The sequence below is a fragment of the Phyllostomus discolor genome, chromosome 7 (assembly GCF_004126475.2).
Source record: "Phyllostomus discolor isolate MPI-MPIP mPhyDis1 chromosome 7, mPhyDis1.pri.v3, whole genome shotgun sequence".
Classification (NCBI taxonomy): Eukaryota; Metazoa; Chordata; class Mammalia; order Chiroptera; family Phyllostomidae; genus Phyllostomus; species Phyllostomus discolor.
In genome coordinates, this window is record NC_040909.2 from 37,952,096 (window position 1) to 37,979,616 (window position 27,521).

A 27,521-nucleotide genomic window follows, 5' to 3' on the forward strand; every position below is an offset into this window, starting at 1 on the left:
GTTGGCATAAAAGCAAAGCCCTTCCTGACCCAGTCACCAACCCCATTACTGTCTTGGTTTTTTCATTGCTCTCTATTCCTCCCGAAAGAATTCTTTATGATTTTTTTTCACTTGTCAATGGTCTGTCTTCCCCTAGAGTACAATGCCATGCAGACAGGGCCTCATGTGTCTTGTTCCTGATGGTTTCCCAAGGGCTGGAATGATGCACCACACACAGCAAACTTTTTGACTAAATGACTTAATGGATTCATCAAAAGCAGGTGAGATGTTACAAGATCCCGATGGACGCTGACTCTTGCCAGCTTTTGATTAAAAAAAAAAAGTAAACACCCAATTCTAGGTGCATTTAAATAATTTTATTAAAAAAATCCGTATCAACCCAACAGCATCCCACCCCCAACCTCCAAGTCACTGCAGCCCCCCGAGGGACAGACAGGTTTGCACGGGGCCCCAGCCGGCCCCCACTGGCCTCTGCAGGCTGAGCCTTGGCTTGCGGTGCTTCCCGAGAGCCCTAAGAAACCCCATGTAGAAAAATACTTTACAAGGAATATGCTCTCATCTCAGCCAGAGAAAAATACAGCTTTTGGGGGTGGGAGGGGCACGTTGCAAGGGCTGTACTCAAAATGCATAGGCAGGCAGGACGCTCGCTCACCAGGGACAGGTGTCGGGAAACATCAGGTCTGGGACGAACGATCCCATGAGAAGCCAAAAGAAATATTGCATATGAGAAGGCCGGCCACAGTGAGGAGGTCCGCCCGCCAGGCCTCCCGGCCTCGTTGCATCCGTGGGTGGGAGGAGGGGTAGCAGAGGCCTCAGCCCAAGGAGGGAAGGGAGCATTGGTCAGGGTTGGGATGCATCGTCCCTCGCCCGCAGTCAGCGCAGCCTTCCCAACCCCAGAGGCCCTGGGAGCCTGCTCTGTCCAGCTCTGTCAAATGACAGATGCCCAGAGTGGCTGGGCCACTTTCCTAAGGTCACACGGTTGAGGCTGCGAGTGGCCATGTCGCCATTGTACCCTATTCCCCACCCCAAGCTGAGGGTTCTTGGCGTTGCCTCGATGCCCCTATAGTGGGTGGGCGGGGCCCTTTCACCGGGGCATGGATGCTCGCACAGGATCCAGATAGTAGAGGCACTAAGCAGTCCATTCAGGGCATGAAGGGCTCTTCAGGTGCACAGGGCAGGGGACAGGGAAGGGGAGGGGTGAGGAGAGGGGAGGCAGGTCCTTAGGGAGAATGTGGGCAGGATGCCAAGGGGGCCACAGTGGATAGGGAGGCTCCTACCTGCTTAGACACTGTCCACCCCTTGATTGCACCAGACTAAGAGGGGGTCACCCAGCACCTGAGCAGAGGCTCAGGGGGAAAGTAACAGGCCTCTTGGCTCCCCATCTGGTCCCTTAGAGTGGAAGAACATTTTCAGGGGACAGAGGTGGAGGTGGGTGCAGGTAGGAGTGGGTGCTCTGTTTTCCTGAGACCCCCATTAAGAGCTGGGTGGGGCAAAGCCAAGCCCCAGGCCTGGCTGCACCCTGCCTGCCCACCTCCATCCCAAGGGCCACACCCTGGGCTACCCAAGGGTGGTTTGGGGCACACCCTTCTTAGAATCAAAAGCATTTCTGATCTGTGAAAAATGAGGAAAACGATTTTAAGAGATGCTGGTGCTTCCAGATTGCAAGTGGGAAGAAACTTCCTTGAATGACCACAGTGGACACTGTCGCCATTGGGTGGGAGAGAAAATGGCCCATCTCTCCAGCCAGTCTCTCCCCTGTCCGTCTATCTGTCTCTCCATCTCTGTGTTCCTCCTTCATTCTCCTGCTCCCCCAGGCAGGACGTCTTATTTCCATGGCTTCCCATCTGCACTGAATGGCAGGTGAATGGAGCCCCAGTGTTGTCCCCAAATGACTCCCTCCTCCTGGAGGGGCCTGGGCTCAGAGAGGTGTATGCAGATGGGTCAGCGGCCACACAGCCTTGAAAAGAAGCAGGAGGGGCTGAGAGCCCAAAGCCTGACACGGCTGCCCGGTGGGTCCAGGACCACAGCCTCATACTGCAGAAGCTTCAGACCAGAGACGCCACGAATGAAACAATCAGTGACTTTCACATCAAAGGGCTGGCACTTCCCGGATTCCAGAGGCTCAGAACCTTCTAAGTGGGGACATCAGAGCCAGAGAATCTCGGAACCAGCAAGCCCCAAACACCAGAATTCTGGAGAAGGAGGCGGGCTCCTATCCCAAGCAGCATCCTTCCTGGTGATCAGCTCTCCAGCTGAAGTGTCCCTGCCCCAGGCCTTTTCCTGAATGCCCCCCATCAGGAAACTAACCCTCTAAACACCCGTGGATGCATCACCAGGACGCCTCACACCTCAGTGTACCACCCCACTGGGGTATCCAGCTTCCGCTCGCTCACCTCCTGTGATAGGAAGCTCACTCCTCTGGCAGTTCATTCCAGCTCCACAGCTCTGCTGCAAGCAAGTGCGTCCTACACTTAGCTCGGCTTTCCCCACCCCAGGTACTCCTCTGAGGAAGCCCTGTAGCGACCTGCAGCCACCTCCAGACCCCTCTTCTTCAAGCTGAGCAGCCTGTCTCTATTGGGCCCCGGCACCTTCAGCCATCTTGGAGACCCATAGTGGAAAAAGACCTCCACGCCCCTCCAACTGGGGCAGGGGCCTCACTGCCTGGCACCCCAGCTCACAGAACCAGAGAACAGAGACAAGGTCCCGTCCACGACTCAGGGCCGGCTAGATGGACAGATGGATGAGTGGGTGTCCATATCTCCAGGCCAGCTACAGGTCTGGGAGCCAGGATCTTCTGGAGTGGCCCTCTGGGTGTCTGGACCAGGCCGACCTCAGAGCATCCGTGGGCTGCTGGGGCCTGGTGCCCGTGGGGTCCGGCTGCTCTGTGCCAGTGGGTTGCGGCTGACGACCAGCTCCAGCACGTCACCCGCCTCAGCCAGGAGTGGCACCGCCAGGCAGCAGTCGAAGTCCCGAGTGCGCACATGGTTGACCTGCAGGGGCGCACAGTCTGGCGTCAGCACGTGCGGTGGGCCGAGGGGTGGGAGTCCTGGCATTTCCTAAGTGTGGGCCCCGCCCCCACCTGGACACAGGGCGATTCCGGAACATGCACACAGAGGAAGTCATTCTGCATTTAACTTTCAGTCCTTCTGGGGGTTTAATTGAACAGCAGGTACTGGGAGATGCCAGCACATCCTCCACACCCCAACGCCTGCTTCTTTCCCTTTCTAACGTGAGAGGGCGCACGCGCGCTCAGCCCCCTGCCTCGGATTGTGTGACCACGCCCTTTTTCTATTTTATTTGTACTCTATGTTGGCCTTCTATTTCAAGCAGTGTTGGGTTTTCGTTCCTAATTGAGTAGAAAAGTTTCCTTTTAAAATAAATTTAAGTCGAAAAAACATCATCAATTTAGAGAAAACATATATTCAGTAAATTTAGAACAAATGTAGCAGAAATCACCCCAAGGGAACAAAAGTAGTTGGGGCGGGGTCTGGGCCAGGATGCCCATAACTTTCCATCTGCTCACCTACATTTCCCAGCCTCCCTTGCAGCTGGTGAGGTCACATGACTAATCTGGCCAATAGTCCATGTAGGGAAGAAGGCAGAAAAAAAACATATGCGATTTTCCAGTCTGGTTTCCTCTGCGGTAGGGTCTGAGGCAATGACAGAGGGTGGAGCCTCCATCAGCACAGGTGGAGTGAGGCTCACGCCTGTCCACGGTAGGCACATGTGAGCAATAAAGAACGTATTTTTCAGACTGTAAGACGCACCCCCACCCTTAATTTGGGAGGAATAACGGTTGTTAATGCTGCTGTTGGGTTCTGTTTACATTTACATTGGTGAAATCTTGTGTTATTTACGTTATTAAATATTTTGCCACATTTTTTGCTTCAATTTTTCCCCCTATTTTCCTCCTCTAAAACCTAGGTGCGTCTTATGGTCCAAAAAACACAGTAACTGTTAGCGTGTGTTAAGCTGCTGAGACTCAGGGGTTGTGACTGCAACATCGGGCCTAACCCAACACAGCTGGTGTCACCGTTACCTCCTCACAGACGGAGAAGCTGGGCTCAGGGAAGGGAGGTGAGCTGCCCAAGGCCACTCAGCCAGGTGGGAGTGGGGGTCTCTCCCACCCTGGGGCTTGAAGAGAGCACCCCGTCTGAGGTGCCCCTGCCGCAGCATTACCTGGAGGACCCTGTCGAAGGGCTGGAGGCCCCCACGCTGGGCGGGCCCGTCAGGACGCACAGTGTGGACATAAACACCCTTCTCCAGGAGGCCATCTGAGACGCTAAAACCAAAGTCATTCCTCACAGGGTCCTTGTGCAGGGTCACCTGGGAGCAAAGGAGGGGGTCCCTGGAGGGCTGAGCATCGTCGCCAGCTTCCCACAGGGGCCGAATCCCTTGGTCTGGCATTCGGTGCCCCGGGACCCAGCCCGGCCCAGATACACTCCCCACGCTGTACTGCCTGCGCCTGCATCGCTCCCTCCCTTCTGCACCGCAGCAGACCCCACCCCTGAGCACAGCACTCAGGCACAGCAGGGCCTCCGGGGAAGGTGCTCCCGTCCCACCCTCCCAGGAGACGGCCTCAGCAGGGTGCCCGTGTGTTCCCCCCCCCCCACACGTGTTCATCTCCCACTTTATCAAATGGTTGGCTGCAGGCTCAGAGTTTCTGAGGACTTTGGGGCGAAAGTTTTTTTCTCCTGTGTGTGTTTTATCTGTATGATAACCTACAGGTGGCAAAAAAAAAAAAAAATGCTGGCTTTAAGCTCTGGCTGGTGTCGCTCAGTGGATTGAGTGCCAGCCCGTGAATGAGGGGTTTGATTCCCGGTCAGGGCACACGCGTGGGTTGCGGGCCAGGTCCCCAGTAGGGGGCATTCAAGAGGCAACCACACATTGATGTTTCTCTTCCTCTCTTCCCCTCTCTAAAAATAAATATCTTTAAACAAATGTTGACTTTTTAAGGTAGTAATAAATATATACACATATATACACACATAATATATAGAAGCCTTTATATGTTATATGTATACACACAATAACTTAAGTCAGAAAAAAGTGAGTCTACTTAAAAAAATATTAATAAGAGCTCAGTGTGTAGCACAGGGGTGTGTGTGTGTGTGCCTGTGATGGAAGTTTGGGGAAACCAGCATGAAGTCCCCCTTGCCTGGTGGAGGGGAACAAGGGCCCAAGAGGGGCAGGCCCATCCGGAGCCCAGGGCGAGTCCCCATGGCACCAGGACACTCGCCCAGGCCTCCTGCGCCTACCCCAGCACCCACCTTGTGCATCTCCAAGGGTGTCGGCAGCAGCAGCTCCCGCATCTCCTCGGGGGAAGCTCGTCCCTCCCGGCCCCTCCGCCAGGGCCGGCGGCCAGGCCTGCCCTCGAGGGCCACGCTTTGCACAGTGCCTGTCATGATGGATGCCTGCGAGGACACAACCTGTCACTCGGGTGCTCACTCTGTTTCAGTTGGCAGCTTTGGGCACCTACTATGTGCCAGCCTTCCAGGTCGCAGTGGGGAGGAGCCCAGGTACAGTGCTGGCCTCCTGGGGCTCACAGGATCAATTGGTCACATTAGCAGTCAGAAGAATCACCACTGGCCCTGAACTGGCATGAACTCTGTGTTGGGCTCAGTTCTAGGCATTTTATGTATAGAACTCATTTTATTCTGTGCGTTATTCCAAACCAGCAAATACTGTTTGTTCTGTTTTGTTTTCCATTTTACGGATGAGGAAACAGAGGCTCAGAGAGATTAAGATTTGAACTCAGAGGCTGGCTCCAAAATCGAGGGTCTTAACCACTCTGCTACTTTGTTAACTGCAAAGACACATAAGATAAAATCACACACGGCAGTAAAAGTCACAGAGGCAGGTACATGGGAGGTGAGGGCCTAGGACAATGAATCTGATCCAGTGTGAGGGCTCAGGGAAGCTTCCTGAGCTGAGATCTAAAAGATGAGCTAGAAGGGAGGTAGGGAGGAAGAGAGAACCTGGCAGGCAGAGGGAACAGCATGTGCAAAGGCCCTGTGGTGGGGGATCCGGAGGAAGGCTGGAGGGGGTGTGTGGAATAAGGCTGGGAGGTAAGGGCTTGATCCTGCCTGCCCTGAGGATGACAGTGAGAAACATTAATTGTATCCAGAGAACAATGGGACACTCTGAGGAATGTATGCAGCGGGGTGGGGTGGGGTGGGGGAGGCAGCATCCAATTTGTGGGTTTAGTAGCATCTTCCAGGTCTGGGTGGAGACTGGACTACAGATGAGGGTGTGGAAGCCAGGAGGGAGACCTGTTAGGGTCCCTGTGGCGGCCCAGACGAAAGACGAATAGGGTCTAGACAGGGTTGTGGTGGGGTGGGGGGGGTCAGAAGGGGCAGAGTTAGGACGCCTGTCAGCGGTGACACGAGGGCACACTCAGGGAATGTCCTGAGGAGTCTTCAGTGCCGTGCTCCAAGCTGAGAGCAGCGTGCCTGTGGCCCCGAGGGAACTTAGTCCCGTTCAGACTGGGAAATCCGGAAATGGGAGTAGGGGGCGCATTTGGGGTTGGAGGGGTGGGAGGATGTACTCCTTAGATATTATATGACTTCCTATGCACAGAGGTGTCTCCCCAGCCTAGAAACTCCTCTCCTCCTGCCCATCGCATTACCTGAGTTCCCACTATTAATGCAAGGCTCTGTCTCACATTGGGGCTGGGCGCTTTGGCCGTTCAGAGGTCCCCGAATGGAAAGACAAGAGGCTCAGAATCCTGGGGGTATCATTAAAAAATGAAATCAGGGTATCATAAGCTCTTGGACCCCTAGAATTATAGAGTTCTAGAACTTCCAAATAAGATGCAGACTGAGCTGAAACAGAAACTCACATCTCCCTCCAAATCTTGTGGTAAATTAAAAATTTATAAATAAACGCTTTCAGCCCTGACTGGGTGCTGGTTGGTTAGATCATCATCCTGATACACCAAGGTTACAGGTTCGATTCCCAGTCAGAGAATATATAAGAATCAACAAATAAACACAAAAATAAGTGGAACAACAAAAAAATTGGTGTTTTTCTATTGCTAAAATCAATAATAAAAATAAACACTTCCAAAGCAAGAAAGAAAAATTTAGAGACAGGCATAAGCAGGAGCAGAACCATTTGGCCCATGGAAGCAGACATGCATGTTAGGAGCCAGGGTGCCCGCTCGGGGAAAGGCAGAGAGCTAGCGCAGGGCCATCCCCAGTTGGATGGGGACTAGAGATGTCTGCCCGCCAGTGCGAGGGTTCAGAGAGGAACCCCCAGGACGGCTCTGGGCTGGCGAACCATTTGTGGGAAATGGGGAACCTGCACGTGACCACCGTCTGAATCTGACTTCCACAAACAGAAACAAGGAGCTGAGAATGTAATGTGAAAAACTGGTTTGCAGCTTATGGAGATCAAAAGCCCCAGCCAAGACCTGTGAGACTCTGTCTCAGACACGCTTCAACAACGTCCTGCCTGCAGGAGCACTCGCTGCTGAGAGAAAGCACAACAATGTAATGCAAAGTCTGCCTGCTCACACATGCAACAGACAAATAAGTTTGCACCTGAGACTAAAGAAATAAGTGCTTAAAATGTGCAGAAAAATAAGAAAATGAGACATTAAGAAAAAAGACTGTGAAGAGTTGAAAAATAATGAAAAATTGTAGAAATAAAAGATGTGGAAGTCAAAATACAATATTTAGGAAATGGGTTCAGCCCTAGACTAAGTACGGCCAAGGAGAGAATTAGTGAGTTGGAAGACATCAGGAAAGCAACTAGGACGCAGTACGGAGAAAATGTGAAAGCACAGCGGAAATGTTAATGATTGCTTTCAGGGTACGAAGGAGGCTCTGAGGTGACCCAGTCAGATCCTCCCTGGATCCTTCCGGGCAGCCTGTTCTGTCACGGGCACTGCTGACCTCTCACGAGGCTGCCTTCTCCTCTGGGCTTCTCTGGCTCCGCGTCTCCTGTGTTGTGAATGACCACCCACAGGCTTCCCTGGGGCACACCCACAGCCATGCCCACATATGGTGCATGCACACACAAACACCAAAACTGCCCCTGGGCACCCAAACATGCACACTCGACGCACGAGATCTGAAGAGACACTCAGCATTTGTGCGTGCATGTGCGTGCTCACATGCACACATACATACACGGTCCCAATGCACACGATGATGCCAGACGGGCTCACGTGTGCACACAGCCGATGTGCTGACCACAACACTCTCAGTCACACTTTCAAACATGTTCATGCACAGTCTGCACATGTGTGAAGACACTTTTACACAGAGGGTGCTGGGTGAGTGCACGCCTACAGGTTACACGTGCGCACAACCCCATCAACATGCGTGCCTCCCACGGGCACACACACCAGTGTGCCCAGATGCAGGTGGCCCTACGCAGGCCTGCAGGGCAGCTGGCCCTACCTCCAGTTCCCTCAGCAGCTCTGACTGACCACAGGACTCCAGGTCTTCGAGCGCTTCCCCAAACACTCGCCAGAAGCCCTCCTTCTGGGCAGGGCCGGGGGCCGGGCTGTAACGTAGGAACCAGAGAGCATCAACTCCTGGTGGGTGGGTGGGCAGGCAGGCAGGCTGGGGCCTGAGGAGTCTTCTAAATGGCCATCAGCGTTGAGCTCCAGGGGCCAGAGGGTGGGTGGGCGGGCAGGCAGGCGGGCATCCTCGGTGGCTGTGCCGGGGCCCCGGGGCAGTGGTGGGTGACACGGAATGGGGGGAAGACGCAGTGAGGGGCAGCAGAGACTGCCGGCGGTCAGTTAGAACAGGGGCAGATGAGACGGGGTGGAGAGCGGTGACACAGGGTGCCTGGGAAGAGAGATAGAGGGACAGACAGACAGACAGAGAGGAGATCCATGGTGTAGCCCCAGAGGACAGCTTCTGGACCCACCCAGACACATGGCATCGTAGGACAGTGACAGGGACAGAGCTGGAGCCAGCAAGAACACAGACAGATGGAGAGGATGGAGCATTTGTGCTGGGGGAGGGGTGGAGACCGCCTGTAACTTCTGTCACAGGTTGTATGAGCTCCTCATCTGCTCTGAAACCGAGTCTCATTAGAAGAAAGGTAGCAAGTCATACTTTCACGGGTCGGAGTTCACAAAGCCACCTGCCATCTACAAAGTCCTGGCTGTTTATAAAATCGGCTACAGTTTGCAAAGCGCTTTCTGTTTTCCAAAGGCACATGGGCTTCCCTCTAGGGAGCCTCGGAGATGATAATGAAATAGTTGCCTCCTTCCCTTCCCACTTTAAGATGAGAGGACTGAGGCTGAAGGACATTCTCCCCATTAAATCCCTTGTACACAATTGGGCTATGGAGCTGGATACAAGGGTGGCCCTTGTTCTCAGGGAGCTGACGAATTGGTCACAAAGCGCGGACTGTGTGCCAGGCACTGAGCTGGGGTGCCACTCGGAAGAGACATAGAAGAGCCAGGTCATTAGCCAGGGAGACACAGAGTGGCCAGTGCCACTAGGAGGCTCACCCAGCCGCTGTGAGGACAGCGGAGGGAGGGAGGAATGTCACCTGCCTGAGAAAGTCAGGGAAGCATTCCGAGGCAGGGGGATTTGAGCTGGATTTTGAGGGATGAGTGGGGGTGCTGGCCAGGAGAGGAGAGGGAATGGTGTTCTGGGCAGAAGGAACTGCCGGACCCCGAGCACCGACATGGGAAGGGGGTGGCTAGGATGAGATGAGGAACAGCGTCCCCCCAGGGGCCAGGAGCCTGTTCCTTCAAGGAGATAGGCTGAGTCCTTCGAAGCCAACTTTACAAAAACCACCATGTCCACAGCCCAGGGCTGGTGCCCATGACCCAAAAGGCCCTTGCAGGAGCTGTCCAGCAGCCTGGGCTAAGTCAGGAGGGTCGGGCTGGAGTTCTGAGCCTGCTGCTGCTCTGAAGCACAGGGGACTACCAGGCTTGGGAAGGGCAAACCAGGCTGCTCCCCCCTCCCCACCGTTGCCCCTGCCGTGCCCACCACCAGCAGGCTTTTCCACCTTCTCGGCCTGGCCGGGGTGGTCTGCTTGAGGTGTCTCTCCTCCCCCAGGCAGGGCTTCTCCCGGGGGGCCAGGCTACGCTCTTCCATCACTGCCACTGCTTCGGCTCAGGGACCGGCCACCCTCACCCATCCTAACCAGGACTCCATGACTGTCTCTCCCACATGGCGTTCCCACCACAGACCTAGACGGTGGCTCCCAATCCTCCTCCTCCTCGGGGAAGCTCCTGTCGGCAGGGGCTGGGGTATAGCTCGTCCTCCGGGGCTCGGTGGGTGGGGGGCTGCTTCTCCGCCGGCTGGGCTGCCACTCCTGTGGGTTCACACCCCGGGCTGTCGTCTGTGGAGTGTGGGGACCTGGCAGGTGGAGACAGGGGATGTCTGCATCCTTCCTGTGCCCTTAGCTCGCCCTCCTTCCAGATCCATTTCTAGCAATGCTGGCTGACCCTGAATAGGTCTTTGTCCTCTCCGGGCCAGCATGGCCACCCAGAGTGCCCTGAGGGCTCCTGCCACCCAGGGCCCTACCCCAGAACCCCCTGAAAATCCTGATCATCTGGCAGAAGTGTTAATGCCTGGGCTCCAGGTCCCTATCCCCGCTCCACTGGGCTCGGCTGGGCAGACCCCCTGCCTGAGAGGGAGGGTCAGTGTGTTGACCATCCTTCTCTTCCTACCTTTCAGAGCTCTGGAGGTCCTGGCTGGGGTTGAGCTGGGACATGCTCACCAAGTGCTCCAGATGGGGGAGCTCTGACCCAGAGAGCGGAGACCAGGGCTGGGAGCCACCCAAGGCCACCTAGAGGCCTCACTCCCTAGTTCCCTGAGCGTGGCCTTGGGGACTCCCTGTGCTCTGGGTCACAGAGGCCAGAGGGCCAGCCACCAGGCTCAAATGCCCCCTGCCCCTTCTGAGGCTGCCCATGGGTCTCAACATGCATGGAGAGGCGAATTTATGTGCTAGGAGGGCACCCTGGAGGTTTCCACCCCAAGCTGCATTTTTTAGGATGGGGTAAGAGGGGGCTTTCTGCGTTTCCGTATTCAGTGGGATGCAGTGAACATTGATTGAGCACCTGCTGTATGCTGGGCATCAGACTAGAGTGAGAGAGGCAGCAGAAGCAGGACGGGCGTGGCCTCTGGCCTCACGGAGGGGTGCTGCGGATGCTGATCAAAACATGTGTGAGAGCCTGTGGTCTCTGCTCTGCGGAGTGAGGCTCCCTGAGAACGGCTAATGGGCCCACCAGGCCTGCCTTCCGGGAAAGCGTCTCTAAAAGATGGGGCTGGGAGAGAAGGCGCAAGGAGGACCAGGTAGAGGAAACCGCCCTGCAAGGGCCTGGCAGCTGGGGAGACCCAGGGAGAGCATGTTGTTTGTCCAAGGGCTCTGAGCTGTTACCTGGGCCCCCAAAGCCGCTCTCCGTGACCGAGCTGTCCCAGGACTCCACGGCGCTGTCCACGCTGGGCACGGCGGGCGAGAACCGGGCTGCCAGCAGTCCTCCTTTGAGCGCCTCTGGCGGGTCCTCATCCACGTCGCTGGGCTCGCTGAAGCTGCTGGACTTGTGGGGCTGGAGCGGGCCTGGGAGGAAAAGCGGGGAGGGAGGTATCACTGCCACTGGCCTCTGACCTTGGTGGTACAGAGATGCTTAGCAAGCCTCAGTTTCCCTACTTGAGTCTGGTTTGGGAATTCATACGTACTGAGTACCCCAACCCTGCTGTTGGGCAGTCTGACACGTGGGAGGTGCCAAGTGAATAGACAAACCCATTTCACAGATGGGAACACTGGGGCGTGGGGAAGCTGAACAACATGCCCATGGCCACATGGTGAGCAACAGTGTAGCCCAGATTAGAAGAAAGACCCCACAGCTCAGGTTCCTCCCACTGTACCTGGTGGCCTCCCTACAAAGGCACAGGGGACAAATTCAGGGGAAGCTGAGGGACGCACAAGTTATGACCAGAAGGCGCAACAAGCAGTCTGAAGAGGCAGAAGGTGGTGAAGAAGACGGTTCAGAACCAGCTTCTGCCCCACACCAGCTGCGTGACCTCGGGCCCATCAATGCCCCCTCTGAGTCTTGTCTGCTCAGCTGTCTCAGGCATCCTCCTGCCTCCATGGCGGTCAGCAAGGGTTCTGTGAGGTGGGGCACCACCCGGCACAGAGGCACAGAGAGACCTCCCTTCTGAAATGGGTTGCACGGCCCGAGGGTGTAAGGTGAGGCTCACGGTCTAGTTGCTTCTTGATCTTCAGCGTGACAGTCTCGCCAGCCACCTGCAGGAGGTGGATGGCCTCACTCAGCGGCCGGCCCTTGAGGCTCACATTGTTAATAGCCAAGATACGGTCCCCGACATGGATGGCACCAGTCCTGGGGAGGGGGCACAGAGCAGAGGATAGGTGTTAGTCACTCAGGCCTTCCCAGGGTGGTCTGCCCTTAGGAAACCAGGAACCCCAAGGCAGTAGTGGGGTTCTGGCTGACCTCAGCTAAACCCAGATGCCAAAAGAAAAGCAAGTGTGATCTTGAGTTGCATCAATAGAGGTATAAAGTCTAGAATCTGGGAGGGGATTATCCCGCCTAACTCTAAAGTTAGGTTCGGAAACTAGTGTCAAGCATGAGTCAGCCACAAGTTAGCTGCCGAATTCTAACTACGTGATCTTGGGCTAGTTTCCTAACTTCCCTCAGTGGCTTCATCTGTAAAATGGGGGTGATAATACTTATTTTATCGAATTATTACCAAAGGATGGGTGAGTCAAGTGGATTCAGGTTTCCATCCAGCAGAAATACACGAGCAGCTGTTCCTCTCTCTGGGCCTCAGGTCCCCTTCTCCCCCCCTCCCTGCCCGAGAAGGAGCATAATCCTTGGGCCCCAGTGGTTTTCTACCTAGAGACTATTAGATGACCCAAGGAACTCTTTAAAAAATGCAGATGCCTGGACCCACAACTGAACCATTAAATCTATGGGCTGGGGCCAGGCAAGGTGATTCAGAGGAGTAGCCAGGACTGAGGGTGGGGACAGAAGTTGCAGTGTCTGCTGAGGATGCACCTGACTCAGGGAGAGGAGAGAGAGACAGAGGGTGGGGTGGGGTGGGGAACCTGAATGTGATGTTGCACCCAGGTGGGAGCCCCCAGAGGGTCTGGCCCTTCATCTCCTTGTCTCCAGCTTTGCCCAGCAAGCCCTCCTGGGGACCAGGGTTGGGGTTGAGTGAGTCAGGGAATGGCAGGTTTGGGGAGAGATCCAAGTGGGGCCTCCAGACGCCACGGGGCCCCTGAAATGTGCCGGCCTGAACTGAGATGTGCTGAAAGTGTAAAATACACACCAGGTTCTGAAGACATAGCATGAAAAAAAGAATGTAAAATGCTTTGTTAATGTTTATGTTGATAACATGTTGGAATATTTAAGATTTACTGTAATTGTTTCTCTTTACTTTTCTAGTGTGGCTACTAGAAAGTTTATAAATAAATGGTGGCTTGTATTACGTTGCAGTGGGATGGCCAAGCTAGATCAGTCTGACAAAGGTGGGGGAAACTGTTTAGTCCCCAGTGCGGATTACCTAGTAGGTACCCAGTAAAAGTGGGAGTTTGAGGTCAAAACCATCCACACTGGCCTCTGCAGTCTGCCATATGTCCAGCGGGGGGCGCTCAAGGAGCAGGGACACCAACAGGGAGCTGTCCTAGGAAGCCTCAGCCCCAGAGCTCCTCCATCCTCTGGCTGCAGCCCACCACCCTGTGGCCCCTCTTACAGCTGAGGGGGGAATGCTCCCTCTCACCTGCACTGGGGTGGCCTCCCTGTGCATCCTGTGGGCCCACTTCCACCTCTGGGGCCCAGATCCACCTGCTCCCCTCAAAATCAGAAAACCTGGGACACCCCCTCTTCTCACAGCTTCCTTAGCTGCCACAGTTTGGGGGATATTTCCCAGGGCAGAGGATAGCAGGGGGCAGGCCACCAGTGTGCCAGGAAAAGCCCCAGACAGTGCCAGGATCCAGGAGCTGGACATGGTCCCTGCACTATGAAGGCACAGCAGGTGCTCCAAAAAGGCCCGTCGTGCTGGTTTTCCAGAAAGGGGAGATCCCCACCCCCACCCCGGGCAGGCAGGGTGCAAAGGGATCAGCACACCTTTATCCAGCACTGATCTGTAGCCGGGAGGTCTGCAGGGCACTGGCCCGTCTCTGCAGAAATGAGGCTTGGAGAGGGCAGGGACAGGCCCGATGGTCCCCAGAGCACAGATGTGGGAACAAAGGTTAGAGTCCAGTTGCGTTAATCCCCAAGCCCAGCTTCTGCTCCAGGAGGGTCCCTGGCCCACCCTAAGGGGCTCTGGCTCACCTCTCAGCCAGACCTCGCTTGGTGAGGCCCGAGATGACAATGGGGTCAAAGGGCTCCTCTGTGCCCGAGATGGTGATGCCCAGGGGGCCCCCGTAGCGCTTCAGCTCCACCGTATAGCTGATGGCACCTGTGGCCTCCTGCTCATCTGCAAGGGTGGCAGCCATCAGGGTGGAGCCCCGGAGCAGGGCACCCCTGGCCCCTCGAAACCTTGGTGCTCCTACTCTCTCATACTCATCTACTCACCCACCAGTTCACACACTCACTGGTGCCGTGACTTCAGACGGCGCAACCTGGGCACTCTGAGGCCATCTTCTACCCCCAGAATGTTTTTTTGCACCCAAACACCATTTAGAAAAATAAAAGAATCATGGAACAAATATTTTTAAATGTAGATTTCACATGCCATACAAATAAAACAATGATGATGGTGATAATGCTAATCCTGATAAGAAGAAACCAGATTCCCAGTTTATCCTAAAAAAAAAAAAAAGAAAAGAAAGAAATGGGCCCACAGGTTACTACCCCAGGGTAGGGGTTGGTGACTGTCCCTCTGAATAAGGCATCTGCCCTCCAATGGCCACAGTCCTCACCCCTCCCTTTTGCCTCCCGAGCTGTCATTTTTCTTATCTTCTGTCAGTTCACTCACTTATGTCACCTGTCTGGCCTCAGATGTGTCCCAGTTTGCAGCAATTGCTCGTCCACTCGCACACCCACCTGCACAGCGGTGCATCCCATCTCCATTCACGCTTTACCCACTCATCCGTTCACAGATGCTCCCATGGGTCTCCTCTGTAAGCTGTGTGCAGGGCATGGGGATCCAGGTGGTGGCTTGGGCCCCTCACAAGGGTCCTGGAGGGCCCCAGACTCCAGGGACAGGGAGAAGCCTGTGGTGCTGCCCCTCCCTGCATCTGTCCATTCAAGGGCCCCCCACCACTGTCCCCCCTCGGCCAGAGGGAGCCCTGAATCACAAGCAGGAAACCCGGTGGCCCAGAGGGTAGACCTTGAGAGGTGGCAGGGACCGGTGGGCCATACCAGAGTTGTCCTCATCCTTCCGGATCTTCAGCTTCACCAGGTCCTCACACTGCCGCAGGATCTGCACGGCGTCCTCCATGGCACAGTTGTCCAGGCGGATGTTGTCGATGGCCAGCAGCTTGTCACCTGGCTCGAGGGTGCCAGTCCTGCATGAGCAGGGGTTGGGGGCATGATGGAGCCTGGCACATGCCAGCGCCCTACCCACCCCCATTGCTTACTCACCCTGCCCAGGCCCAGGGGTGCCCCTACCTGTGTGCCACACTGCCTTTCTTGATGTCAGAGATGGTCAGGGGCTCCCCTCGCTTCCTGCTGGCCGCTGGAGGAAGAGAGGCCGTGTCTCTGACCTTTGATGGTTTCATCCTCAGGTGGGGTGACCCAGGATTGGGGCATAGACTTGGAGCCTCAAGCCCTGTTCCCACTGGTACCTGGTTGGGCGGCTGTGAGCAAATAGGCTCACCTCTCTGTGCCTCAGTCCCCCCGTCCCCCCTCTGCAAAATGGGGGTGCCTCCACAGGCCTCATAGGGATGTGGTGAGATTCAACTATATAACACAGGCTCCTGGCACACAGCAGGTGCTCAATCCACATCAGCCGTTTTTTCCCTCTGGCCCATCCCCCAGCAAACCGGAAGCTCCTTGAGGGTCTACGTCTGGCAGGCGTCTGTGTCCCCACTCCTGGCACAGGGCTGGGATCCAGACCTGGGTGATTCTGCCACAGTAGCATCTCCCTTCCCTGGCTGCAGGGAGTGTTGGCAGTCAGCGGCTCACAGCAGAATCCCATTCTGGGAACCCCCTTTGGCCGAGGGAGCAGCCTCCATGCGAGCCTGGTCCATGAGCCGGTGCAGAGGCCTGGCTCCCAGCCTCGGCCAGGACAACGTCCAAAGCCTCCTAGCTGATGGCTCTCCAAGGGGGGTTGGCCAGGCCTCTGTTGCTACCGCGTCACAGCCCAACTTCTCCCTGTGCCCAGGCCTGCATCCCTCATTGCTCGCAGGCGTTGATCTGGGGAGGTCTCCTCAGGAAACCCCTGCACGTAACTCCTTGTCTGGGAAGTTGTTTCTTAGGGAACATGCCCTAAAGGAGTGGCTAAGTGTCCTTGAAAAAACAGTCCCTTTGGGCTAATCAATTTTCCCATCAGTGACCAGGTGGTTGGATCCCCTTCTAGACATTTTGGTATCTTTGCAGGTGAGACACAGGTGCCCCTTCCAATCAGCCTACTGAGCAAATGTGTAGACAGCAGCTGTGTTCACTGAAGGGCAGTCTTGTGTCTCGTACAACCTGAGTGACTGCACCGGGCGGCCCGGCCCAGAGGCTCTCGGGCTGTGAGCAGCTTCTCCCCTCCTAGACTGCTTAACCCCACCTCCACGGCCTGCAGGGCCTGGGGCAGGAAAGGGCTGCAGCAGCAGCCCTTCTGGACAGCTTCCCCTCCCTCAGGCCCTGGTGGGGGCTGAGGGGCATCCCACACAGGGAGGGTAGTACTGGTCATCTGTTCTCAGAGGCAGTCCTTGGGGAATGGTGTCCCCGTCTCCCTTGTCTGACCTGGGGTTGACCCACCAGTGTGTATGCTGCCCTGGCCAGGAGGCCACCTCAGCAGGGCAGTGGGGGCAGTGATGCTGTGACCAGGAGGGTGGGGCCTCTGCTCCCCTCACCCCAACTTCTTTCCCCTGGGGAACCCCAGGCTGAGCTGGGCTGAGCTGGGCTCTTGACTCCCAGGTTCTAATCAGCCTCATTCTCTGTTCTCATTCATTCATCCTATAATTGTTCATCTGTTCATTCATTCAGTAAAAATTTACTGAGTCCCTAGTATGTGCCAAGAAGGAAAATAGCAGTGAACAAAACCACAAAGCTCCCTACCCTCCTGGCATTACCAATCTAGCGGTGTCACAGATAATGAAGAAAACTGAAAAGTAGTTTGTCAGGTGGGAAGGCGTGCTGTGGAGAAAAAGGCAGAAGGGCAGGGGCCCTGTGGGGAGCAGCGCAATTCTAAACAGGTGGTGGGGAGGGCCTTGCCCAGGTGACGTGAGTGGAACCTGGAGGGGGCGTGGGCGTGGGCCGAGGGGCAGCCCGTGCACAGGCCCTAGGCCGGAAGGAGCACAGCCTGTTCGGGGAGCAGCCAGGAGGACAGCAGTGGCTGGAAGCATGTGACTGAGGGAGATGGCAGGAGGCAAGGTCAGAGGTCACAGAGACCAGATCACAAAGGGCGTCAAGGGCCCCAGGCCTTCGGCTGTCACTTGGAGTGAGATCAGAGCCCTGGGAGGGTCCCAAACGGCCTTACGCTAGTGTAGCCCACTTCCCGTTTTCATTCTGCAGGCCTCACTTTCGTGCCTTTGACAAATGGGAATTTAAGCACTTGCTGTGTCTCGGGCCTTTTCTGGGTGCTGGGCACAAGGAGGCAGACGGAAAACCAAACCCGGCCTACGTATTTCGTGCCTTGCAGGGCACTTCCCCCCATGGGGAGACCCCAGGGGCCTGGAGACTCTCGTGCAGAACAGGGAACCAAGGCTTTGAGGAGCTCCAGTCTTGCTGAGGACGAAGCTGGGCAGTACAGGATGCAGGGAACCCACGCCAGCCAGTCCTCCCACTGGGGGCCTCTCCTCTGGGCCAGGGGATGTGTTCCTTCCCCCGGAAGCTGGGCTCACTCTGCTCCCAGGGGCAGGCAGGGACGGTATGGAGGGGGCGGCACGGCTCGGAGGGGACTCACAGCTGATGGTGATGCCCAGCTCCACGCCGCGCCTCTTAGGCAGCTTCACGTGGAAGGTGCCACTACTCGGGATGACAGATTCTGGGTATAAACAGACATGGACCTGTGTGAGAGCCAGCCCCACAATTCTGGGCCAGTTGGGAGGGAACCCAACTGTGTTCACTGTCCCAACCCCGTCCTGCTTCTTACACCTGATGGATGAGAAAACGGAGCTGACAGACTGGCCCGAGACAACCAATCCACCTGGTGAGAGTGGCATCCGGGACTGGAACCCAGACCTCACGACTACTAGCTGGGGGTCCCCATAGCCAGACCCAACCCAGTTTGGATCCAGTGATGACTTCCTGAGCACCTATTACGTGCCAGGCCTGAGGTGGATGTTTTCATGTGATTTGTCTCCTCCAACCCAAACAACATCCTCTGCAGTGACAGGATTCTATCCACTGTTTTAGAGCTGGGGAAACTGCCTTGTCCAAGGTCAGAGGTTGCCCCACTCACAGGACCATAACTTAACCCGAGTTCCGGTGCGGAATCCCTCATTGGCCCTGACGCTGGTGTGTGGAACTCCTTCCTCCCTGGCCAGTGCCTGCCGTCCCGCGGGTGGTGCTCAGGCATGCACCTCTGCACCAGGCAAGAGCAGGGTGAAGACAGCAGGGAGCACAGGGTTCCAAAGCATGAGGAGGAGTGAGGGGCACTCCCTCACCTGCCACATCGAACTCGATCTCCAGCACGACCTTGCGGGCCAGCGCAGCATCCCGCAGCAGCTGGTTGGCTTCCTCCAGGGTCCCATCCTCGGTGGCAATGCCGTTGATGGACAGGACACGGTCCCCCACCTGCAGCAGCCCACACCTGAACCCCAGGTAGCCCAGCAGAGAAAAGAAGCTCCATCACCCTCAGGACTCCGTTGGGAGATGGGAACGCCAAGCAGGGGTGTGACTCAGCCCTGCTCGTACAGCTAGAGACCCTCAGGCAATTCACCACATGACTCTGGCTAAGGGCATCTCCGTGGCAGGCCTTGGTTTCTCTGTCTGTTCCATGGGAATGATGCTGTGCCTCACAGAATGTTTACGTGGAGGACTCTGACCTCACACAGACAGGGCTTCGAGTCCTAGGTGTCTCGTGAGCTGTGTGACCCTGGGCAAGTGAATCAGTTTCTCATCGCCTCAGTTTCCTCATCTATAAATGGGGCTGGTGATGGTTAAGTGAGATAACTTGTAAAGCCAGGTTTGGTGTGAGACTTGATTTCCCAGGCTGCCCGAGAGTTTCCAGGGAAGAGCGGCCGGCCCAGTGGCGGGGGGCACTCACCTCTCTGCAGGGCTGTCGGGCTCGATGAAACGCACCAGGGGCGGGGAGGACAAGGTCTCGGTGGCGAAGATGCCGCCCTGGAGCTGGAGGCCGAAGCCGCTGAGGGGGTCGCCGCAGAGCACAACCTCCGTGATCTCCGTGTGCACGATCTGCCCACCTGGGCCCACCGTGCTGGAGGCCAGAGACACTGCGGGGCAGGTGGGCACGGCGCTCAGTGAGGCCGACCCAGCCAGGCCTTCCTGCGGGAGCCAACCCACCCCCGGGCCAAGGACCTGGGGTCAGAGGGGTAAGGGGGGGACAGCTCTGACTGCCCTGATGCCAGCCAGGTCATGGCCCATTCTGAGCCTCAGTTTCCTCATCTGTACAATGGAGTGGTGATCCTCACTGGGCAGGACTGTGGCAAGGATTAAGGAAAACTACTCCTGGGATTGTCTTGTTGGAGAACAGAAGTTCTGAGGTCAGTGATACTGTTAAGTCATATGCTCAGTTAGGTTAGCTATGTTATAATGCTACTATATACCGCGGTATGCATTATGTTATTTTTGTAACAGCTTTTTTGCGATACAATTCACCTACTCTAGTATTCACCGATTTAAAGTATACAATTCAGTGCTTTTTGGTATATTCACCAAGCTGTACAGCCGTCACCTCAGAAAGAAACCCTGTTCTTTTTAGCTACAGCCCCATATCCTCCCATCTCTCCTGGCCCTGAGCAACCAGTGGTCTGTTTTCTTCTCTGTAGATGTACCTACGCTGGACATTTCAGATCAGTGCAACCGTGTCCGTGATCCCTGGTGTCTGGCTCCTTCCACCCAGCGTAAGGTTTTCAAGGCCCACCTATATTGTACAGTGGCATACATCCAAATTCTATTCCTTCTTAAGGCTAAACATCCCATTGCATGAATATACCACATTGTTGACCCATTCATCTGTTAATGGACATCTGGGCTGTTTCCACCTTATGGCTAAATTAATGAATAATGTGCTACGAATATTCATGTGTAAGTTTTCGTGAGGACGTGACAGAGGCCTCCTTTTCTCTAGGACAGACGCCCAGACGCGGAGCTGCTGGGTCCCATGGTCACCGTACATGTAACTGATACTTGATATATTACTTAATATACACTGTGTTATGTTTCACATATAAATACACTTGTGTTATTAATGTGGATATTGGAAAGGGACCGAGAAGCACAAATTGGCCGTCACAGAACAGCCCCAGGGATGCAAAGGGCTGCACGGGGGGCAGAGTCAGTAATGCCGCAGCAGCTGCGGGGCGCAGAGGGGTGCTGGGCTCCCTCTGTGAGCGGGAACCGCTCTGTGGGGCGTGCGGCTGTCCCGCCACCGTGCCGCATGCGCATGCCTGCAACTGCTGTCAGACAACCCTGGACATCAGCCGCTCCTGGAAAACTCTTTAATTTAAAATATGGATACCAAATATAATTCTACTAAATAAAACTTACTTTTGGATTTCACTATATTACTAATTACATTAACTAATCTATCCTTACACTCCATTTTGTTATTTCATATTACACATTACAGTATGTATAATATATTGTGTTGTTGGGCATATTGTGTTGTTATATTTATCTTGATTATTTTTTTACTATTATATCCCTAATGATAAGAATGGTGCCTGGTACATGTGCAGGTGTTCAAAATGTCATTTAACTAAATTAATTAATTGTTATTGTCAATAATGACAATGATAACTCTATTAGCCATGCATTCCAGGCAGTGGATAGGTGAGGTGCCCCAATAGCCCCAGCTTCCACATGCTCCTGCCTACAACCAGCATTCCTGAATCTCTTCACCTGCACATCCCCGGCTTTGCTGGTTGACAAAGATGGTTGGTGAAGGTGTTTCATCTCTCAGCTGTCTTGAAATCTCTTTCCCTTTCACCCTGGCTGCTGGGAAGCTCACAACCATATTTAGCTCCCTTCAGGTGCCAGGTGACTTGTACTCCTCTTTTCCCTCACCTGGGCCCATTCCAAATGGCCCAGTTTGACCCTCCATCCTTCCTGGAACCTCTGCAACTCCCGTGGCAGGAGGCTGGGGATGCTCTCTACATCAACAAAGGAAAGTCTCTTCTCAGGGAAGATTTTAAAATCCTGGGTATTCTTGTGACTTTTGCTACTACACATGGCTTCTGCATTTTCATTCACTACTATTTGCCTTTATACTTATTCACTCTTCATAATATTAAAATACCTCCATAAATAAAGAGAAAAGTCTCTAATTAAAGGATAAGTAGCCCTGGTTGGTGTGACTCAGTGGACTGAGTGCTGGCCTGTGGCCCAAAGGGTCACCCGTTCGATTCCCAGTCAGGGCAGATGCCTGGGTTGCAGGCCAGGTCCCCAGTTGGGGGGCATGTGAGAGGCAACAGATGGATGAATCTCTCACACATTGATGTTTCTCTCCCTCCCTTTCTCCCTCTCTTCCCCTCTCGCTAAAAGAAAATAAATTTTAAAAAAAGGTAAGTAGAAATGTATGTAAGTATAGGTAAATATATATATATGGCAACCATAAAATGATTGCATTCTGGACGGCTAGTCTCAGGCCTGTGGGTCTTTGTCCCAGGGGAATCTTTTTACACGTCAGAGAGCTGACAGAGACACGTTGCACCACACACGTGCATGGATCAGACAGGACTGAGCTAGAGAAAGTGAAGTGCGGTGACTGTGAGACCCCTGTGAGCCTGAGCAGGCATCCAGTCCTAGAGGAGACTCTCCTCCACCACCTGCTATGAGTTTTCCGTAATCAAGACTAAAACGTAAAACGTAACTCAGATGTGTCCTCATGCAGCGTGCAACCTGCCCCGCCATCTGTGGTGCACTCCTCCTGCTATTTAACGACTCTCCACCCCCCACACACCCGAGGCCCTGCCCCAAATACCCCCCAGCCTTCAGCAAACCTCTCTGTCAGGCATACAGGCAGCCCCAAGGGGAGGGAAGAGGGCATGGCTTACATGAACTCTTGTGTTCCCTTCTGCGCTGCCTCCTCCGCCCCATTGTGGTCCGGGGGCTCATGGGCTGGGATCCACGGGGAAGGGTGCTGGGGTTGGTGCAGGAAAACGTGTGGTTCGTGATCGGTGAGGAAAATGGAGTCGAGGATAAGGCTGGGGAGATGAGAGCATAGGCCTGTGACCCCCAGCAGGGCCCTCCACCTTACTGCACAGTGGGTGCCGGGAAGCCACCCAACCTCAGGGAGACCGAGGAATGCCTTCCCCCGTGCCCCTTAACCATCTGCTGTGTGACCTCAGGCATGTCCCTCCCCCTGTGGGTGTGGAGGACTGTGGGGATCTCAGGGACCTGGTGAAACCCAGCTGCCAGGACAGGAGCCCTTCTCGTCCCTAACGAGCCCGGGGACCCTAGGCAGGCCCCTAGTATCTCTGAGTCTAGGTTTCCTCCCCTGTGAAACATGCACAGCCACAGTGGAGTGGTCATGTTACATCGGCTCTGATCTTGGCCGGCAGCTGCAGCCCAGGTGGGTGTCCTGTAGTGGCCGGGCCGGGGGCTGTGGCAGGAGGGCACGCAGGGCTCCCAACGATGTGGTTGCTCACTTCTCTGCACCTTCACTGCAGCCGGCAGAGAAAGAGAGAGAGGTGCAGGAGTCAGGGGCTGAGCAAGTCCGAACGCACCGCACACTTCCCCCACCGCAGGCTGCACTCGCATCTGCAGGTGAAGTGAGGAAGGCAGGAGCAGCAGATCCTGAGCTTCCCCTGAGCCGAGGGAGGCAGTCAGGATTCTGCTCATGTGTCCCGGATGCCCGTGATGTGCCTGTTGGGCACTGGACTCAGGGCTCAGCCGTGTGGCAGCAGGGACAGGGGAGAGAAAGCAGGCCCAGCCAAGCCCCATAGTGGGAGGTGGTGGAGGAGGATTTGAACCAGGCCAACTGGCCCTGGAGCCTAAGAACCCCTCTGTCTGCTTTGAGGAGTGCAGCTGTAGAGGGCACCTGGTCACAGCATCTTGGGAGCCTGCCCCAGGGCCATGGTCTCAGCAGCCACTGCTAGAGGCTGAGCCCTCAGGGTCCCTGGCCTGGCCAGGCCATTTCTGCCCCTTGCTGGGCTCTCAGGGGCAATTTGTGTGCCAGGGCTCCTGTTAGGCTGGCTGATTCCTGCTCAGACCTGCTTCCTCCCCCTTCACCATTTCACAGGCCTTCCCCCCAAGGAATTCTTCTCACTCATACTCCACATCCGGGTATCTGCGTCCCGGGGGACACCAGAGATCCTGCCTCCCACCTGCCCCACCTGATCATCCACACTGGTGACCATGGAACCCTTCCTCCCAGACTGCCCCAGGTCCTGTCCTGGCTCCTCCCCCTGGTGGGGTTCTGAAGGGTCCAGCCTGGTCCAAAGGGTCCTTAGAAGGAGGGGTGAGGACCCAACTATCTCAACCCATTGGTTCTCCCTTCCTGTGCAGCACCTCCATGCTCACCCTGGGCTTGGCCAACTCTGCAGCCAGCTGCCAGGTCCCTTGGACTAGTCACTTAGCCTCTCTGTGCCTCACTGTCATCATCTGTACAATTGGACTAAGAGAGTGGCCACCTGCTAGGATAGTGGGGAGGATCGGAAGGAGTTAACACATACGATGTGCCCTGAGATCCCCCAAGGGGACCCACCTGCCTCGGAGGGCTTCAGGGGCCGTCGACTGTGGGGCGCAGGCAGGATCTCCAGCTGCACTTTTTCCGACACACTGGCCAGGAGCTTGGTGGCTTCGAGCAGCGAGCAGTGTTCCGTGCTGGTGCCGTCGATGGACAGGATGTGGTCTCCAGCATGCAGCGCTCCGCTCCTGGCAAGGCGGGGTGGTGAAGGGAGAGGCTGGTCTGGCCAGACAGAGCTCTGGGTGGCCTCTCCTCCCAACCCCCGGGCCCCTGCACTATGGCAGTACCCAGCATGTGCCTCACCTGTCCACCACACTGGCTGGCTTGATGCGGTCGATGGTGATGACCGGCTTGTTCCGGTAGGAGCCGGTGGTGAGCGAGATCCCCAGGGCAGACCCCGGCGTCTTGGTTATTTCCACTATCAAGGGCCCCGAAGCGTTGGCCACAGTATCTGGCACATGGAAGGAAAGAAGAGCTTAAAAGGCAAATACTGAGCACTTTCGTCTCCAGCCTCACTCTGCTGTCTCGATTTAAGTTTTGTTGCCTTTCGTTACAGAGAGGGATCACTGCATCCATTTTACAGACTAGAAAACCAGGATGTGCGGAGGTAAGGGCTGTCTTTGTCCAAGTTCGCAGAGCCGCTGTGCAGCGGGGGGAGGGCAGGGGTTCAGGTCGGAGGGGCTGCACCACAGGGCTGTGTGGGGCAGCACCAGTTCGCTCACACTTACTGAGAGCCTGCTGGACGCCGGCTGAACTGCAGTGTCCACTGTGCCCCTCCCCCACCTCGGAAAATGGCGCCCCCATTGACCCGTGCAGTGGCTGAAAAACAAGACCTGGCTCTCTCTGCTCTCAGCCCGCCACCATGCCTAATTTTGGCAAATCGGGCCGGCCTGACCTCCACCACACTTCCTGCATCCAACCCCAACTGTGATCTTCCCCGGGCACCGGGTGCAGCCCCCATGGCCTTTCTCTCACTTGATGGCTGCACGTTAGAGGGCACCCTCAGCCTTTCCCATCCCCCGCCCCCCCACCAATGTCTGATAGCACTACTGCCATCAGACACCCTCTGTATTGGATTTATCCTGTTTAGTCCATCTCTCCCCACCATAGTGTCAGCTCCACGAGAACACACACTTTGTGTGTACTGCCCTCAGCAGAATCCCGCAATACATCAAATCATGGCTGGTACACAGAGTTTGTTGTCCAGAGAGGCTCAGAGAGGCTGAGTGGCTGGCCCAAGGTCGTACAGCCTTTGCAGTGATGAGGCTGTGTACCTGCTCTCTCTTCTCCCCACCCTCGGGCCTCTACCTGCCCAGCCCTAGCCCTCAGGACCCCAGCTCACCTGGAATGGCCACATCGTACTCCACCTGGAAGAGGGCCTCCTGGCCGCACTGCCGCAGAGTGGCCAGGGCCGCAGCGTGGCTGGCCCCATGCAGTGGGATCCCATCGACGCTGAGCAGCCTGTCACCCACCTTCAAAGAGCCTTCCCTGTAGGGAAGGGCCTGGTCAGCCAGCCTGGCCCGGCACGAGCACTGGGCACAGCCCTGCTGAGAGGGCACTGGGAGAGGTGGGCACAGGGGACAGAGGAGGGGCAGGGAGTGGGCAAAGGAGAAAGGGACGGAACAGATGGGTGAAGGAATGCATGAGTGAGGGGAAGAGTGAGTGACTATGAATGCACAGCCGGACACGTGCAGCGGGCAAATGAAGGTGGGAGTTGGGTCGGCTCTGACATCTCCCTCCCCGCTTGGTGCTTGAGGAACTCAGTCCTAGCTCACCCCTCGAGTGGCAGAGCTGGGGATGGCCCTCGAGGCCACCGGCCCCCTCCTACCCTGAGCATAGAAGAGGGTGCCGGGGCCCCAGGGCACCAGTGACACACAGTTTCTCACTGCTCATCAGAGAGACTCCCTCCCGAGGTCCCCACCCTGGTTTCTCAGCAGTGATTCTGTCCCGGTGACACATGTGCCTGGGAACCAATTCATCAGGGGCCCCAGGGTGGGGCCTGAGATGGGGTCCACTTTGGTTTGGGTCAAATCCCCACCCTGGAATGCCTGCCCCAGCAGGTGGCCAAAGCTATTCTGGGAGGTTCTATGAATAGCTTGTCACAGGGCCCTGTCCCAGGACCGATTTAGATTTCTGACGAGGCTGTTCCAGGCTTCTCTTAAAATGGCCAGGAATCTCCCACTGGGGACGTCAGGGGCTGGGAACCGCACACATTCCTGCCCTGTGCCTTCTCCTCCCCACGTCTCTGGGCAGGGCCGGCGTGGGCAGTGCAGCCAGGACTTGGGGAGAGGGCACAGGATTGCACAGGGCCCCAGCGACACCACTCACCATGCCCCAAAGTCCCTTACAGCAACTCTCGGGGTCTACAGTGTGGACCCATGCCCCAGAGGGCAAAACTAAGGCCAGGGAGGGGAAGAGCAACATGACACCAGGGCTCGCTCTCCCCCTGGTCCCCAGACACAACAGAGTGATGGGGAGGGAAGAGCTTGGGGTCTCTCTCACTTGGGGTTTAGTCCTGGCTCCACCGACAACTCCCCAAGTGACTATGGGCTCAGGGTGTCCCCTCTCGGGACCTCAATTCTCTCCTCCAGAGAACGGGCATCATGGCCCCTGCTCTGCCTCCTTCACAAGGTGCCAGGGCCGGTCGGAGCAGCTCGAGGCCATGAGGCTTCCTCTGGCTCAGGCTCACCTGTCCGCTGGGCCCCCGGGCCGCACGCAGGTGAGGACGAGTGGGCGACACTTGTGGCTATCTTCATGGGCACCTCCTGGACAGGGTTCAACAAGAGGCAGACAGCCCTCTACCCACACCTGCTGAGATCCCCAGAGGCCCTGACCCAACCTCTAGGCAGGATCCAGTAATTAAATCTGTTTGAGAACCTTGTCTGCTATTCACAGACCTAGATCCTGGTATGAGATACCAACAACATTAAATCCCACCTCCCGCCAGCCAGAGACAGGCCGAAAGTAGAGAACAGGACCAAAGCCCTCTCCCTGTGAGACGGCTCGCTCCCCTTCCTGCGACCTTCTCCTCGTTTCCCTTTTGCCCTGATGGCTGGCTAGGCAGCTCCCACCATTTTCTTAATCTCAGTGGCAGCTTTCACCATCGTTTTCTGGTACAACCTTTCCCCCACACTCCCCTTAACCACGCGCACTTCATCGCTTGGTCAGATTTTCTGTTTTATACTTGGTTTAATTGTGTTCATTCCTTTAAAGTCAGAAGTGAGATATATCTGATATATCAGATTTCTATAGAGATTCATGAAAGCAAGACAGAATAGACACAGAATTAGAATCACCCACTTTCCCCCCCGCCCCGTCCCTGGGTAACTGTGACACTGACCTCTGAGGACAAAGCCAAAGCTGCTGCCCTCCTTGCAGAGGGAGACGTCCACTGTCTTTGAAACGATCCCCAGGCTGTTCTCAGGGGCTAGGGGAAAATGCAGGACTCCTTTGAGTCTCTCAGTCACATCACCGAGCTGGCAGATGTCCCCGGAGCTCATTCCAGGAGAGTGGGGTGACCAGTCACAGAGATGACAGAGAGGGCAGATTCCTCCCCATTGAACAGGCAGAACGAGTGAGGCCTAGAGGACACTCTTCCTAACACGCACTTAG

At 55.8% G+C, this 27,521-nt stretch overlaps 1 protein-coding gene across 7 annotated transcripts in view; it reads right to left on the reverse strand.

Moving 5' to 3' along the window:
- Positions 1-342: 342 nt before the first annotated feature.
- Positions 343-27,521, reverse strand: part of GRIP2 (glutamate receptor interacting protein 2) — a 96,409-nt gene continuing 69,230 nt past the window's right edge. For 3 of the 7 annotated variants that reach the window (XM_036030752.1, XM_036030753.1, XM_036030750.1), the window contains 20 exons: positions 27,250-27,336; positions 26,599-26,674; positions 25,252-25,397; positions 24,213-24,360; positions 23,928-24,097; positions 22,759-22,884; positions 22,276-22,425; positions 19,305-19,491; positions 18,703-18,848; positions 18,000-18,080; positions 15,554-15,620; positions 15,305-15,450; positions 14,273-14,417; positions 12,180-12,319; positions 11,359-11,538; positions 10,166-10,334; positions 8,409-8,514; positions 5,271-5,414; positions 4,180-4,326; positions 372-2,990 (listed from right to left, as the gene is read on the reverse strand). In XM_036030752.1, coding sequence (XP_035886645.1) covers positions 2,832-2,990; positions 4,180-4,326; positions 5,271-5,414; positions 8,409-8,514; positions 10,166-10,334; positions 11,359-11,538; positions 12,180-12,319; positions 14,273-14,417; positions 15,305-15,450; positions 15,554-15,620; positions 18,000-18,080; positions 18,703-18,848; positions 19,305-19,491; positions 22,276-22,425; positions 22,759-22,884; positions 23,928-24,097; positions 24,213-24,360; positions 25,252-25,397; positions 26,599-26,674; positions 27,250-27,336 — 2,720 coding nt within the window. In that variant the 3' untranslated portion in view covers positions 372-2,831. Of the gene's footprint in view, positions 2,991-4,179; positions 4,327-5,270; positions 5,415-8,408; positions 8,515-10,165; positions 10,335-11,358; positions 11,539-12,179; positions 12,320-14,272; positions 14,418-15,304; positions 15,451-15,553; positions 15,621-17,999; positions 18,081-18,702; positions 18,849-19,304; positions 19,492-22,275; positions 22,426-22,758; positions 22,885-23,927; positions 24,098-24,212; positions 24,361-25,251; positions 25,398-26,598; positions 26,675-27,249; positions 27,337-27,521 lie in introns of those variants that run through there. The other 4 variants (XM_028518294.2, XM_036030754.1, XM_036030751.1 and 1 more) reach the window with 4 other exon arrangements.